The following is a 14605-nucleotide window of genomic DNA, read 5'->3' on the forward strand; positions in this document are numbered from 1 at the left end:
AATAAATAAAACCATATACCAGCTCCGTCCCATATTAAGTGACGAAATATTACTTAGTATCTAAAAGATTTTTTCTATAGATACATTCATATTTAGACAAATTTGAATCACTTAGCAACACAGAGAGTATTTTTTTTTTAAAGCGCGCACGATCTCGATTTCGGTTCAACTCGATTTTTCCGATCAACGGTTGACGTTTCCATTCTCCTCACGCTCACCCGCCGTGCTCCGGCGAGACAAACCCTAAACCTCCGATCCCCTTCCTCTCCCTCCTCCACACCCCGCCCGGCGAGCGGTGGCGGTCCCGGCCGCCGACCATGGATCCGGCGGCGCCGCACCTCATGGACGAAATCCTGGAGGAGATCTTCCTCCGCCTGCCTACCCCGGCCGCGCTCGCCCGCACCTCCATGGCTTCCGTTTCCTTCCGCAGCATCATCACCGAGCGCTTCTTCCTCCGGCGCTACCGCAAGCTCCACCCGCCGCCGCTCCTCGGCTTCGTCCACCCAGGTGGCCACCGGTTTCCCCTCGCCAGCCCGACCCTCGGGTGCGTCGACCCACGTGGCTTCCATCCCGCCCAGGCGCCCCACCCCTCCGCCCCTCTCGCCCGCGCCGTCGCCGACGGCGCTGATTTCACCTACTCCTTCGTCCCCGAGCCCCGCGACCGTAAGGGCCGGAGACCCAGATACCGCAAGGGCTGGAAACCCAGCGACATCCGCGACGGCCGGGTCCTCCTCGAGTCCATCGAATCTTTGGATAGATTCCCAATCCTCGCGGTGTGCGATCCTTTGTCACGGCGCTACCTGCTGCTTCCACACATACCAACGGGCCTGGCTGTCCAGGGGAAGGACCCTCATGAAAACGTGCCCATCCTCGCTCCCATTAGCGACGAGGATGAGGATGAGACGTCATTCAAGGTGATATGTGTTTCACGCTTTGACACCAAGCTGGTCGCGATTGTCTTCTCGTCTGTCACACAGCAATGGTGTATAGCTGCATCCCTGAGCTATCCTTTTGACGAGTATGGGGTCCCTTCCTACCTTACCGGATTTTCTTGTTTGTTCTGCGTGCGTGGCTGCTTCTATTTTGCACCGGCAGCGCCATGTCTGGACGCTTTGTTCGTGCTGGACACGCAGAGAATGGAGTTTTCCACAGTTGTCGATCGTACTGGCTACCATATACAGCTCAGATGTATGCCTTGCCAAGAAGATGATCCTCTCGATTATACAGTCAGAAATCGGCCTGGCGAGAGCAGAAGTATACCCTTCTGCATTGTAGAGGGTAGAGAAGGAGCCCTTGAGATGTTTTCTCTAGTAGGTGATAGCAGCCCAAATGTCATCTCTACCATACCACTCAGCCAAATAATGGTCAACCTTCCAACGAATGGCAGCTGGAGAATATTATACCATTGCCCGGCCAGTATGACTATTACTCGTTGGGCGCAGCTGAGGGGTTCTTTTTCCTTGGAGCCACCACAGAAGACCAATTGGATATGGATAATCATTGCTTTGCGGAGCTGTCAGGGACTGAGTGGGATGTAGATTATTTTTCGCTGGAGGTCCAGACTTCTAAACTTACGAAGGTTTGTAGGAGGAGGAGCCAATTCTTCAATTGGGAACATGTATACTGGTACTTCGGCTTCCCTCCATCATTGTCAAAACCGAGTATATGAAGTGGTAAGTTTATTTTGTTTATGTTTGATGACGTGGTAAGTATATTTTGTTTATGTCAGCTGTGCTTTGTTGTCCTGATTGTTTCATGTAGGAAGTTAGCATTTTATGATAGTAGGAGACCTTGTAAACCATGGAAGGTAGTCATGATTTGTTTCTGTCCTGTTCGACAATTTCCATGCAACGGGTCAAATTAATTACTCCATATATAACAGGAAACACATTTATATCCCACCAAATTTGTGTGCATCAGTTGATGTTTGAGAGACATTCGAATCCTATGTTCGTGCTGATTTTTATGTATGCTGTTTCCCAACTGGAATAAGATGGCTCCGAGACTCTTTCGAAGCATGATTGAGCAGCTTATGTTGCCTAGTTTTAAACTAATCTGTATTTTCTATTTTGCATTCGTGTACTGTGAAACTGTGGAAGGAAATATTTCTATTGCATCTAGCTGTGTTGCTTATTGAACTAAATATCTCTACAGGGATAAACTCACTTTGGTTGGGGAGTCTCTTATTTGGGCCTTGCAACCGGTGCCTTTGAGGAGAAAGGAGGAATGGACAAGATGGTGCTGTGAATATCCTGTCCAGATAATAGCCTTGATATATTTTTCTGGAATTAGCCATCATGTACTTTGCTATATATGTTGGGTATTAAGCCTATAAAGCAAGGCATGATGTAAGCAAGGTGAACTTGCCGGTCTGTTTTGCAAAAACAACGGCGTATGTAAGCAAGGTGAAAATTTGTTGGGCACTATATGTGAGAGGCGTATTTCTCTTTTGCGTTCGGACTTAGGAGAATGGCCCTGGCTGGTTGTATTGCTCTGCTCATGCTAGTTTTCAGGTTTCGCCTTGTGTACTATTGGATGCCTGCTCTGCCCATGCTAGTTTTCGGGTTTGAATTTGGGTAATTGGATGCCTTGTCAAAGTCAGGAAGGCAACAGTGATCTGTATTCATGTCTTGTTTGGCAATTGCTACTTGCCATCACATGTCGAGGCAATCAGAAAAATAGACGAGCATACTAGCATTCATTTATCCATGGCAATAGATATATTGGAAAATATTCTGCTATATTGAACACCTAATTTTCCTGGGTTATCTCAGTTACTATTCTTTGTTTCAATGACCTGACCCATGCTTCAGTGATTTGATCACATACCCCCACTTTAGTTTGCATCAGACCCGGCATGTTAGCGACACAAGCCTGATACATTTTTATCAAAGTGCAGCCCAATTAGGCATGGCTGGCAAGTGGCTACAATGTCTTTGCCTGAAAATATGTTCCCACAAGGCACAATTGCTCTAGAACTTCTGCCCCTTTTCTCCAACCTTGCAGACCGATTTCGTTTTGCAGGGTTTAACTTGCAGAGCATGTCTGAAGAAACGTAAGACCAGGAGTAGTCGTGAACCCATTCACACACAGCTAGACAAAAGCACCTGGTCAGTCAACAGGTAGCTGGTCAGACGCTCATCATACTGTCTATACTATACTCCATGCTGGTGCACGTGCTCAAGAAATTCCATCACTTGCATATGTGTATATATGACGGCCTGGGCTGTGTGGCTTGCTACTCGTCTTCTTCCTTCGCTGCCATTGTTAGACCGTCAAGCTTTCCATCCATGGAGACAATGCGAGGTACTATAGCGCCGGCGGGGATCCTCCTATGTCTCACCTTTTGCTCTGTGCTCGAGCATTCATGCTCGCAGATGTTCCCGTTCCCCATCCCGTTCTTCGGCCCCTCCTACACGAACCAACAAGATGGTAAGAATCTGAAACTCCCCGAACTCCAGCTCCTTCGCGGTCACCTCCACTGAGACCTTGCAATGCATGGAAGGCTAACTTTGATTCTTCTCTGAATTTGCTGGTGCAGTTGATGCAGTGAATGAACTGTACGTGTCGCTGGGCTTGCCGGACCTCCGTGGATGGTCTGCCTCGGGAGGAGACCCCTGCGAGGAGAGGTGGCAGGGGGTGCAGTGCGTCGGCCCCAACATAACCGCAATGTATGCGCCTTATCTCGGATACTTTGTTACCTGTATGACTGTATCAAGTATTATCATGCACCAGTCAGCTAACCCAAAAGCTTACGCTGACGGTGACAAATGTTGTTGGAACCTGACAGAGAGCTCCGAGGCACGGGGCTAGAAGGGAAGCTGAGCGATGCACTGGGGAAGCTCAATGCCATCACAAGATTGTTCGTGGTTCCCGCATCATATTTACCTTTGTTTTCCATCCACTACTAATTAATTTTGATCTTCCAGGAGGTTCGGGCCTTCCTTTTCGGAAAAATAAGTTAATTTTGATCTCACTTATGGTCAATTGTTCTTGGGTTGTATTCATGTTGTAGAGATATATCGTCGAACAATCTCACTGGCAAGCTCCCGGACACGATGGCGAAGCTCGGATCCCTCTCGACGCTGTGAGTAATCGAGTAGGATCGATCCTTGTCAGTAATAAGTATTCTTATTTGCTAATTGATGGTGCAGCGCCATACATTTCTTTTTTGTTCTGAATGTGTAATGTGTTACAGGCATGTGCAGAACAACAGGCTAACCGGGACGCTTGATGTGCTAGGAGATCTTCCCCTGAAAGACTTGTAATTGCTTTGTCACTTTACACAGATCGTCATACTAATAATCCTTCTAATGAGACAAACAACACATTATCATCATCAAGCAAAGATCGCACTAGTTCTAACATTGTTATCACCCTCTTGTTGCTGCATTTTTGTTCTCGCAGTGTATTCCTGATCTGTGAGCATTTGCAGGAACGTAGAGAACAATCTTTTCTCAGGACCAATCCCAGAGAAGCTGCTCACCATCCCAAAATTCCTGTAAGAACTGCAACCTTTTCTGTTTTCTCAAGGATCAGTAGAGCTCTCTCACTAGTGGCTGCCTGGCATACCATTGTTTCTCTAACTGAATTTTCTGCAGAAAAAACGGCAACCATTTCACCCTTCCGGGGTCCTCTCCGTCTTCGTCGTCGTCCACATCGCCTCCTTCAGCTGCACAACCTCATATAAATGTAATTCCAGCAGTTACTTCACAGGGCACCGCAGACAGTGGTGGTCCACGACATGGCAAGAAGGTCTCCCCGGCAAAGGCTGCCGGATTCAGCGTTCTTGCTGCCGGTTCGCTGACCTTTGCCGTCCTCGTGACCATGTTCACCGTGTCGAAACAGCGGCAGGAGAGGTCCACCCATGGAGGGTATCTGAGAAGAATTGTGATGAACACACCGAGCTGGCCTCCCATGTTAGATGCAGCTGCCAACCTTGAGAAAGAACACTGCACAGGTACATGGAAAAAAAATTAAGCTAAAAATTTGTTACCAAACAATTAGGAACCTACTTGTATAATCTTATACCAATGGTCATTGTTTGATCACAGTAGTCACCGCAGAGGAAGAAATTGTGGGTCCATCGGCACATCCACCTGTGAAGAACAGCAGCATGTCAACCATTGTTGCAGACAACACTGTCCAGGGAAGTTCAGAAGAAGACAGCCAGTCTGATCTGCAGTTTCCTTTCAGGTTCTTCACGCTCGCATCGCTGCAACAATGTACTGACAGCTTCGGTCACGAGAATCTAATGCGAGAAACCCGGCTTGGCAAAGTGTACATAGCAGATCACCCAGAAAGCAAGGTATGATTGAAGAAAATCGGGCCACATCCAAAACTATCCATTCCTACTTGTTTGTGATCATGTTATTGATGACTAATTGACTAGTACTCCCTCCGTTCCATGATTCTTGTCTCAAATTTGTCCAAAAATGGATGTATCTATTCCTTAAAGAGTCTAGATACATATAGTATTTCGACAAGAATTATGAAACGGAGGAAGTACTATATATGCAGGTGTTTTGATCTCTTCTCTGCTTCTTTCTTCTTTTTCTGAAAACCTTCTGGTGTCATTGATCTCTGTTTCTTCCATCTCCTCCAGTTGGCGGTGCTGAAGCTCCGCGACACGGCGGCGGAAATGGCGACCGACGAGTTCCTGGAGAATGTTCAGACCATCGCCGGACTCGAGCACCCCAACGTCGAAGAGCTCGTGGGGTGCTGCGTGGAGCACGGCCAGAGGCTGCTCGTCTACAAGCACTTCAGCGATCACACACTGGACGACATGATCCACGGCGACAGCTTTAAGTTCCCGTGGCACGCTCGGATCGCCGTGGCCCTCGATGCCGCCAAGGCGCTCGAGCACCTCCATGGCTGCGGCGGCGGCGGAGGCTGGGATAGTCAGGCCGCCGTCGTCGTCCACGGGAGTTTCAGGCCGGAGCACGTCCTCATCAGCGGCAGCGAGAGCGAGGCGCGGCGGGTGCGAGTGTCCGGATGTGGCCTCACCCCTTTCGCGCCGCCGCCGCCGTCAGGCACTGGCGATTCAGAGCTCTGGCGCGACGACGACGACGGTGGCGGCGGCGATCGGCCGGTGAGGGCTGCCATGGGCGACGTCTACGATTTCGGGGCGGTGATGCTGGAGCTGCTGACGGGGCGGAGGCGCCATGAGGGCGCGCGGCGTCCCCAAGGGGAGAGGGACCTGGTGCCGTGGGCCGCCGCGCGGCTGCACGACCTGAGCGCGCTGCGGCGGATGGCCGACCCACGCCTCTTCCTCGGCCACGGCGGCGGGGCGTCGATGTCGGTCCCGGCCGTCAGGTCCCTGTCGCGGTTCGCGGACATCGTCAGCAGGTGCGTGCAGAGGGAGGCGGAGTTCAGGCCGGCGATGGCGGAGGTGGTGCAGGACCTGAGGCGCGCCATGGAGGAGGCGGCGGCGGTCGAGAGCTAACGCCGGCGTAGGTGTAGTCGGTTCAAGCGTATGCAAATTCTCTTCGGTAAACACACATATCTGATGGAAATCAATGTGTACAATCAGAACAAACAGCATCCATTCGTGGCTGCCTCCGGCCAAATTAAGCATGGCCATTCTCGACGCCATTGTGAAGGACATGCACTTATAATGAACGATAAAACTGTCTTCTCTTATATGTTTCACGTCACTACAGAAAGTTTTGTTATCTTTTCTAAACGATGACATGAAGACAGTTTATCGAACATTACATGCCCTAAAACGCTTGAGAATCCGCAGGGCACCAACAAGTCACCCTTGCCAGATTGCCAAATGGAAATGGGTTGAACAACAACACATCCTCCGCTCTAAGACATGCTGAAAGCAAGAGAAAGGAGGCTTTCCCAAACAGAGAAAGGGCTCCATCATTTGACAATGAAAGGATGCATAGTGCTATTAGAAAATGGGTCCAGCTTGTCGACAAGCAAAGCTGCAGGTCAGAAGTTCCCGGGTAAGGGTCCTACTACAAGTAAGCCTTGTATGAAGGATGTAAACGAACAATCTCTGAGGAAGAATCCCTTAGCCTCGAAACACCTAATGAGCGACCACAACCGTCACAAAGTCAGAGGGTCCAGTCAGGCTCTGATGGCCAAAGACCACATCAGTCGTCACAGAGCCAAAAGCCACAACAGCTACCGCAGAGGCCACAACAGTCATCCCATAGCCAGAGGCGGGTGCAGACGTTGCAGCGTGACAGACCATAACAGTCGTTGCAGAGTCAGAGGCCGAAGCAATCATTGTAGAGACAGAGACCTCAACAATCTTCACAGTTGCAATCCTCACAGAGCCAAAGACGGTCTTTGCCGGCGCCCGGGGGTGCCTTCTTCTGCCTGCTCCTCTACTTGCTAGCACCCCACACGCTGAGAGAGAGCGGCATGCTGGGAGAGGTGACTGTCGACGACGGCGGTTGCTATCGGCAGCCACACTAGTAGAGAGGGAGAGAGATGTGAGGTGCATGGAAGGAAAAGGAATGACGTTGGCCCGTGGTTGCTGGCAGCGGCGGCACTAGAAGGGGAGAAGAACATGACCAGCGAGAGAACCGTCGCCACATAAATGATTTGGGGTGGGTGTAGTCATGGTCATCAGGCCGAATTTTTTCAGGCCGCCCGGGGCACGTGAAAAAAACACGGCCCGGGCCAAATCGTGCGGACCAGGCACGAAACCTACCACATGCCAGTTTTTTTCAGACCGCTGGGCCAGGCCCGAAATGACCGCGTGCCAGGCCTTTTTTAGATCAGACCCATCAGCTAAACTGGCACGGCACGACGTGCTGGGCCGTCGCCATCTCGTGCCGGGCCGGTCCGTTGGCCAGGATTAGCGGGGAACAAGACGTGCAATGGGAAAGGAAGAGGATAACGTGGAATTCGAAATGTGCCGTTCGGACGAGCTCAGACAGACCTGGGAAACATGAACCCCGTCGCTTGTCTTCGTCTTCGAGCGAGCGCCGCCACCGCTCCCTTCCCATCCCGCTGCCGAGCAGCGCCCCAGCCCCTTCGCTCCGTCTCTCGTCTTCCTCCTCGTGCGAGCGCCTCCGCCGCAGGTATCTATCTCCCCCGCGTTTCTCTCGCTCCCGTCACCGCACGAACAGATCCCCGCCCTTTAGCTCCCCGTTTCATCTCCTTAATATTCGCCAATTCGTAACTGAGGCAAAAATCCTCCGCCCTTAGTTCACTTACTGATGTAAGCATGTGTCGTATGATGTGGCCTTCTTCACAGCAGAAGCGCCGTGTCGCCCTTGTGACAAGGATCGGAGGAGCAACAGGGACTTGCTGCAGCAACTTGGTGCTGCGCTCCCCTGTGGTGCGACGGCGTGGTTGAGTTTCGCGGAGTCTGCACAGTCTAGTGAAGGGGGGGCAACGTTGAACATGGTTTACGAGGTCGGGGAGCTGTTTGAGCTGGGGATCCAGCTTTCTTATCTGCTCATACTGCTCGGTCTGCTTGGGACCGGCACCTTCTTCGTCATCCGTCAGGTTCTCGTCCGCAGAGAGCTTGATCTTTCTGCCAAGGACTTGCAGGTGAGCATGCTGCAAATGTTTTTCAACTCCATGTTTTTGCTTTTTTGCTTCTTATGTGGGAAAATTCAGTTTGATATAGATAATGGAAAAAGGACTTAATCGGTTGTCAACTTGTGAAGCAAAACCATATTTTTGCTATTGCTTCTTATGTGAAATCTTAGACTGCGTTGCAATAGTTGGCTGAAAGTGTTTTGTTTCATATAGCTTAGTTATTATGCCAGAACAATATCTAGGCACAGAAACATCAAATTATGTCTAGCAGAAAGGTAAAATTCACATCACTTGGTACAAAGTTAATCTTACTCATTTCTCCTCTAAATATTGGATTTGGTGTTGATGTACTGTCTGCCATCCCACCTCTCTCCACTAAAGGCAACTTGCTACATGAAAGCCTATCTCCACTATATTTGTTGTTGGGATGTCATACGTAATCAACTAATCATACTACTATTTCTAAGATTCTAAGTCGCTTGGTATTTTTTTAAGCTTAGTCCTTTTTTGTGACCTTGGGTTTGTATGTATGTAGTTTGATGTGCTAATTGGATTTATGTTATTACTTCCATGTCAATGTACATGTAGTCTTTCTAAAATATCTATTTGGAGTCTGGAAATCCCTTTCTTGTGGTCAATCCTTGCAATTTGTTGGTTCTGAGCGCGAAAGTACCTGTTTATCTTTTGGATTCCTGTACTCATTAGATGTGCAAATCCATGTGTCATGCTAGCAGTTCGTTGCATGTACTGATTAGTTGATTCATCTTCTGGTTAGTGATGTTACTTGCTTGATAGTGAACATTGTATTCCTATGCTATGTCTTATATGGCGGCCTATCATTTGTGAATGTGATGTACCGAAATCCACCATGTTTGGCTATAGGAACAAGTGAGAAGCGGTTCTGGAAGCGCTACTGAACTATTTGAGCTTGGAGCAGTCATGCTACGGAGAAAGTTTTACCCTGCAGCTATAAAATATCTACAGCAAGCAATTCAAAAATGGGACAGAGATGAGCAAGATCTTGCACAGGTCAGATATCCTGAAGTAACTACTAGGTATTTGTTTTCTGCATTTTGAATCAAGCCGGCAGTAAAGTTACCTTTCCTCTGTAATGACATGTGACATCGATACTGTTACCATACAAAATATGCGCTTTCATAGGAAACAGTGGTGTGGTTAGGTTGGTATCATGGTTATGTAGAAACTTTTTCCCTTTTTGACCAAAGGTGCAATTTGCCATTGAAGAACTACATCAGAAACATTGGTGTTTCTTTCTCTTTTTTTCCTGTTTTTCTTGTGTAAAGTATCTGTTATAGATATATGCTCTCCAACTGTGTGCTTATGCATTCCAAAAGAACATAGCCATGTTCTGGAAACCAACCTACTGTTCTTATCTGAAACAGTTTTACTGTGTTGACCACCAGGTGTACAATGCCCTGGGGGTGAGCTACAAGCGAGAGAACAAACTCGACAAGGCAATCAAGCAATTTGAGAAGGCCGTGGAGCTCCAGCCAGGCTACGTGACGGCGTGGAACAACCTTGGCGATGCATACGAGCAGCAGAAGGACCTCAAGTCAGCCCTGAGGGCATTCGAGGAGGTACTGCTCTTTGATCCAAACAACAAGGTTGCGAGGCCGCGTCGAGACGACCTGAAGTCGCGTGTGGGCATGTACAAGGGGGTACCAGTGAAAACTACAGATAAGCGATAGCCTGCAATGCTGAATCCAAACAAAATAACGGTTTCCTCAGTTTTGAACAGTAGCATTTGTGAACCTGATGAGAAAGCTGTTTGTATGTAGCATTGGCGGTGTGTGATCCCTCTGAACTGAACTGCTGGTTGTAGAATTTGCTTTCGGGGTCAGCATTACTCATCTAAGCAATGTCAGAGACACATTGAGATAGCCAAAGTATATATCTTCCCACTAACTGTTATTTCTAGGTTACCTTGTGTTTATTAATTCTGGACGTAGCGATCGTGTCCTATTTAGAATCATTTTTTTTATCAAACGGCTGGAGTGCTGCCTTTTCATTTAAGGTGTGAAAAACATGTACTCACTCCGTCCATACAAATCCACGTCACTTATTTTGGGACGGGGGATTACATAGATTGACATGTGTTTAGGTCTTATTTGAATTGTTGTAGTGAGAGAGGCTGCTATTTAATTCAACTCAAAAACCAAAGGTTCTGCTTGAATTGTTGTACTTTTTGTGCAGGCTATACTTGAACTAAATAACTTCACAAAAACATAACATTCCAAACCGGGTCAAAAAGCAAAACAAACTACACTTGCACTAAAAAAAGGGTAGCACTACCTATTATTTTAGAAGGTGTGAAAATATGTACTCCCTCCGTTCCATAAAGATTGGTGCAGTTTTATTCTAAACTAGTTCAAAACCGCGCCGTTCTTTATGGAACGGGGGAGTACAACATAAATTGACTTGATTTTAGGGGTAAACACCCAAACCCCTAAAAAGCAAAATAAGCTGCTTCCAAAGAACGGTGGTAGTGGGTCCATCTTGACTAAAAAGCAAGATTTTAAATCGCGCTTGAAAGCATTTCGCGGAGGCTTTCGAAAACCTATAAATCCTATAAAGCGCTAGATTGCGGATCTATAAGGCGTTTCGCGTTTTGAATATGAAATGACATATATGCCTCATTTAGTAGGAAAATTAAACAACAAACATTAGAAAATAATATCATATACGCTTTATTCCTATTAATACCGTATTTTACCGACGATTTGTATTTGGGCCGGTTGGTATTGCATTGAATAAAAGTTTTCACTGAATATGTTGTAGTGCTATTTAAAAAAAGAGGAGGTGTGGTATCTTTGTCAATCCAAATTCCAAGGGCCCAAGTTTCATTTTTTTTTTCTTTTCTCTAGCTGAGCTCCATTCTCCACTTGGTGCCAACTCCGACCAAACCCTAACCACCGATCCCCTTCCTCTCCACACCGGCGGCCATGGTCCCGCCGGCGCCGCACCTCTTGGACGAGATCCTGGAGGAGATCTTCCTCCGCCTGCCCACCCCGGATGCGCTCGCCCGCGTCTCCACCGCCTGCGCCACCTTCCGCCGCGTCATCACCGAGCGCGCCTTCCTCCGCCGCTTCCGCAAGCGCCACCCGCCTCCCCTCCTCGGCCTCATCAACGACGACGCGGGCGGCTTCCGCCCCGCCGAGGCGCCCCACCCTTCCGCCCGGCTCGCGCGCGCGCTCCTCGACGCCGCCGATTTCACCTACTCCTTCGTCCCCAAGCCCAAGCAAGGGTGGCTCAGCCCCTGGCATCCCCGCGACGTCCGCGATGGCCGCGTCCTCCTCAATTGCAGAACCCCGGGGAGAACCGTCAGGATCGCATTCGCCGTGTGCGATCCCTTGTCACGGCGCTACGTGCTGCTCCCACCTCTACCTGATGACGACCTAGCCGTCCAGGAAGGAGCCCCGGCTGAATTGGCTCCCGTCCTTGCTCCCGTTGGCGATGATGGGGATGAGACATCATTCAAAGTGATATGCATGGCGAGCTTCAAATCCAAGGTGGTCGCCTTTGTCTTCTCGTCCGACACCCGGCAATGGCGTATAGCTGCATCTCCTAGCTGGAGTTCTTTGGGCACCGACCGCCCACATGGACTGCGCAACTGTTCCTATCATGGATGTCGTGGCTTGTCATGTTTTGACTACGTGCGCGGTTGCATGTACTCGGCGGCGCCTTGGTTGGACAAGTTGCTTGTGCTGGACATGGAAAGAATTCAGTTTTCCACTATCAACTATACCACCCGCTTCCATATAGGCGAGGTACCCTATGGACACGCTATGTACAGCGGATTTCGGCCTGGCACGAGCAGAAGTCTGCCTGGCATTGTAGTGGGTACAGAAGGAGCCCTTGAGTTGTTTTCTCTTGTTGAAGATGTCACTCCAAATGGCCCGTCTTGTCTCTATCACACCACTCTGCAAAATAACAGTGAACATTGGCAGCTGACAAATGTTATATCGTTGCCTCACCAGCATCACTATTTTACCGTGGGCGCAGCTGAGGGATTCTTATTCCTCGGAGGCACTGCATCTGAGCTGGACTGTGATGATGAAACCGAGCGGCTGGAAACTTGGCCTGTAGATTATTTTTCATTGGAGGTCCGGACTTCAGAACTGAAGAAGATTTGTAGGATGACAAAGGCATACTTCAACCACGAACGTGTGCACTCGTACTTTGGCTTTCCACCATCGCTGTCTAAACCAAGTATATGAAGTGGTAAGCTTGTTGTCATGCTAAGTGCTTGCAACCTATCATATTTTCTTTAGGTTCTTTCAACTAGAACTGGTAAGCTTGTTTATGTTTGTGGTATTTTGCTATCCTGTTCATGCAGGAAGTTATCGAATGCTATGGGTAGAACTTCTAGTCATGGATGTTCTCTGTTCTGTTCAACAATTTCCAAGCGACTAGGCATATAAAGAAAAAAAACTACAGACAAGACATTTATATCCCACTAAATTTGCATCACCTGGAGACCTTTTGTAGGCAATGTATTACCTTTGAGGGAAAAAACTAGACAAACATGGACCCACAGTAAACTTATATAAGTGCGATCTCTAGTCTGAATGCTTCGTTTGGAAAACCAAACTGTTATTTGTGAGTCCCCGTGGAAAGTAACGACCTTGAGATTTTCCCACCTAGTTAACAGCACTAATCATGAAGCAACCTTACTTAAAACATATACCCTGCCAGTGAAGAAGATTAGCGCCTTAGTGCAAAGCCTCAGATGGGGCCATAGAAGATAGATGTTAGGGCCCTTGCCATTGACGCAAACTTCAATTTTCATTCACATCCTTGTCCAACAAACACGAACCATTGGTTTTGCAAATCTCACTAAATTTGGCATGAAGCCTGCTTGGGTCGGCTGCAACTCTGATCCTCTGAGATAACCCTGTCTGAGTTTTTCCTGCCCATCCGTCGGTCCATGCTGGGTCTGATTATGCTGGTTTGAATGCCACCCCAGTTAATCCTATTCAAGTCAAATCTCAGGCTTGAATGCTTGATTAGAGCCTCTTGAAGTTTGCTAGTTTTGATGTTATATAAAGTCTATTGGAGGCAATCTGAAGCTTTAGCCTAGTGGTATTAATTCTGTTGACCTCTTGTTTAGCTTCCTCCAACTGATTTTGTTCCCTTGAGGTTAGAATCTAATTCAAGCCAACTTGATCAGAACCTAGCTTGGTTTGCTCACTGCCAGAACCTAGGAGTCTTTGTAAGATTTGCCTTGCGAGACTTAGGACCCACTATCTTACGCCTTTTTCTTTCTCTTTTATGACAAGTGGCTCATGATAAAAGTAGGCTACATGTAGTAAATTTTTTTGGACAGGAGGGCATATGTCTTTTGGAATTGTACTGCATATACACTTCATCCAGTGGAACCGATTATGCTCAGCAGAAGACTTGCAGTGAATCATGTTGGTTAATGTTTGATGGCCTCGAGGCTTTTCATTTACCACACAAATGTTATTTTTCTGGTATTTTTTTGTACTTTGCTTCAAAAAGGTGGAATACCATTGCCATGGGACTCTTTAGCATGAATTAGCAGCATATGCACCTTTTACTCTTAAGCTGCATGTCTGTACATTTTGCATACAAGGCCTAATTTTTGCGTATGCTGCTCCCAAACTGCCATAACATGGCTCTGAGACTCTTTCAAACTTATATCTGCAGGGTTGAATTCACTTCGTTTTTGGGGTCTGTTATTTGGGCCATGCATCCGGCCGGCGCCGTGGAGGATATAGATGGAAGACTGCAACTATGCTCGCTGGATGCACTACTGTTTATCAGAAAAATAATCATGTGTTACTGTTAAGCTTATTTAAGCCAGGAACATGCTGTTAGCAAGGACAATTTGTTGTGTAGCACTAGTATGTATGTACAGGAGACAGACAGTAATTGTGCTGGGAGAATCGCTACTTATATCATCAATCGCTAAATTTGAGATTTGACTCAAAAACAAAATGGAGACTAAAAGGATTTGATCTGCAAATTAACCAAGCAATTAACTGGAGTCTGACGGCATCAGAAGAATGAAGCGTCGCGTCCGCCCGTGATATTTTAAATCACGTCGATT

The 14605-nt window shown here is 47.9% G+C and overlaps 3 protein-coding genes and 1 pseudogene across 5 annotated transcripts; all 4 read left to right on the plus strand.

Moving 5' to 3' along the window:
- Positions 1-161: 161 nt before the first annotated feature.
- LOC104583418 lies at positions 162-2522 on the plus strand (annotated as a pseudogene).
- Positions 2523-3183: 661 nt separating this feature from the next.
- Positions 3184-6642, plus strand: LOC100838595 (protein STRUBBELIG). Of its 2 annotated transcripts, none has more exons than XM_024460607.1 (9): positions 3184-3432; positions 3542-3671; positions 3791-3862; positions 4016-4087; positions 4199-4264; positions 4436-4501; positions 4602-4960; positions 5055-5308; positions 5606-6642. In XM_024460607.1, the coding sequence occupies exons 1-9, from the start codon at positions 3204-3206 to the stop codon at positions 6443-6445; spliced, it is 2088 nt and encodes a 695-aa protein (XP_024316375.1). In that variant the 5' UTR covers positions 3184-3203; the 3' UTR covers positions 6446-6642. The 2 variants fall into 2 exon arrangements, with proteins under 2 accessions (XP_024316375.1, XP_024316376.1); XM_024460608.1 differs by having other exon boundaries at positions 5058-5308.
- A 1219-nt stretch (positions 6643-7861) lies between these two features.
- On the plus strand, positions 7862-10449 carry LOC100827086 (tetratricopeptide repeat domain-containing protein PYG7, chloroplastic). Of its 2 annotated transcripts, none has more exons than XM_010235480.3 (4): positions 7862-8045; positions 8225-8520; positions 9394-9540; positions 9936-10449. In XM_010235480.3, exons 1-4 carry the CDS (start codon positions 7913-7915, stop codon positions 10218-10220), a joined length of 861 nt encoding a protein of 286 aa, XP_010233782.1. In that variant the 5' UTR covers positions 7862-7912; the 3' UTR covers positions 10221-10449. The 2 variants fall into 2 exon arrangements, with proteins under 2 accessions (XP_010233782.1, XP_003574268.1); XM_003574220.4 differs by having other exon boundaries at positions 7864-8045; positions 8222-8520.
- Positions 10450-11355: 906 nt separating this feature from the next.
- Positions 11356-14493, plus strand: LOC100838907. Its single transcript, XM_010235482.2, has 2 exons — positions 11356-12753; positions 14203-14493. The coding sequence occupies exon 1, from the start codon at positions 11475-11477 to the stop codon at positions 12747-12749; it is 1275 nt and encodes a 424-aa protein (XP_010233784.1). The 5' UTR covers positions 11356-11474; the 3' UTR covers positions 12750-12753; positions 14203-14493.
- The last annotated feature ends 112 nt before the right edge of the window (positions 14494-14605 follow it).

The sequence above is a fragment of the Brachypodium distachyon genome, chromosome 3 (assembly GCF_000005505.3).
Source record: "Brachypodium distachyon strain Bd21 chromosome 3, Brachypodium_distachyon_v3.0, whole genome shotgun sequence".
Classification (NCBI taxonomy): Eukaryota; Viridiplantae; Streptophyta; class Magnoliopsida; order Poales; family Poaceae; genus Brachypodium; species Brachypodium distachyon.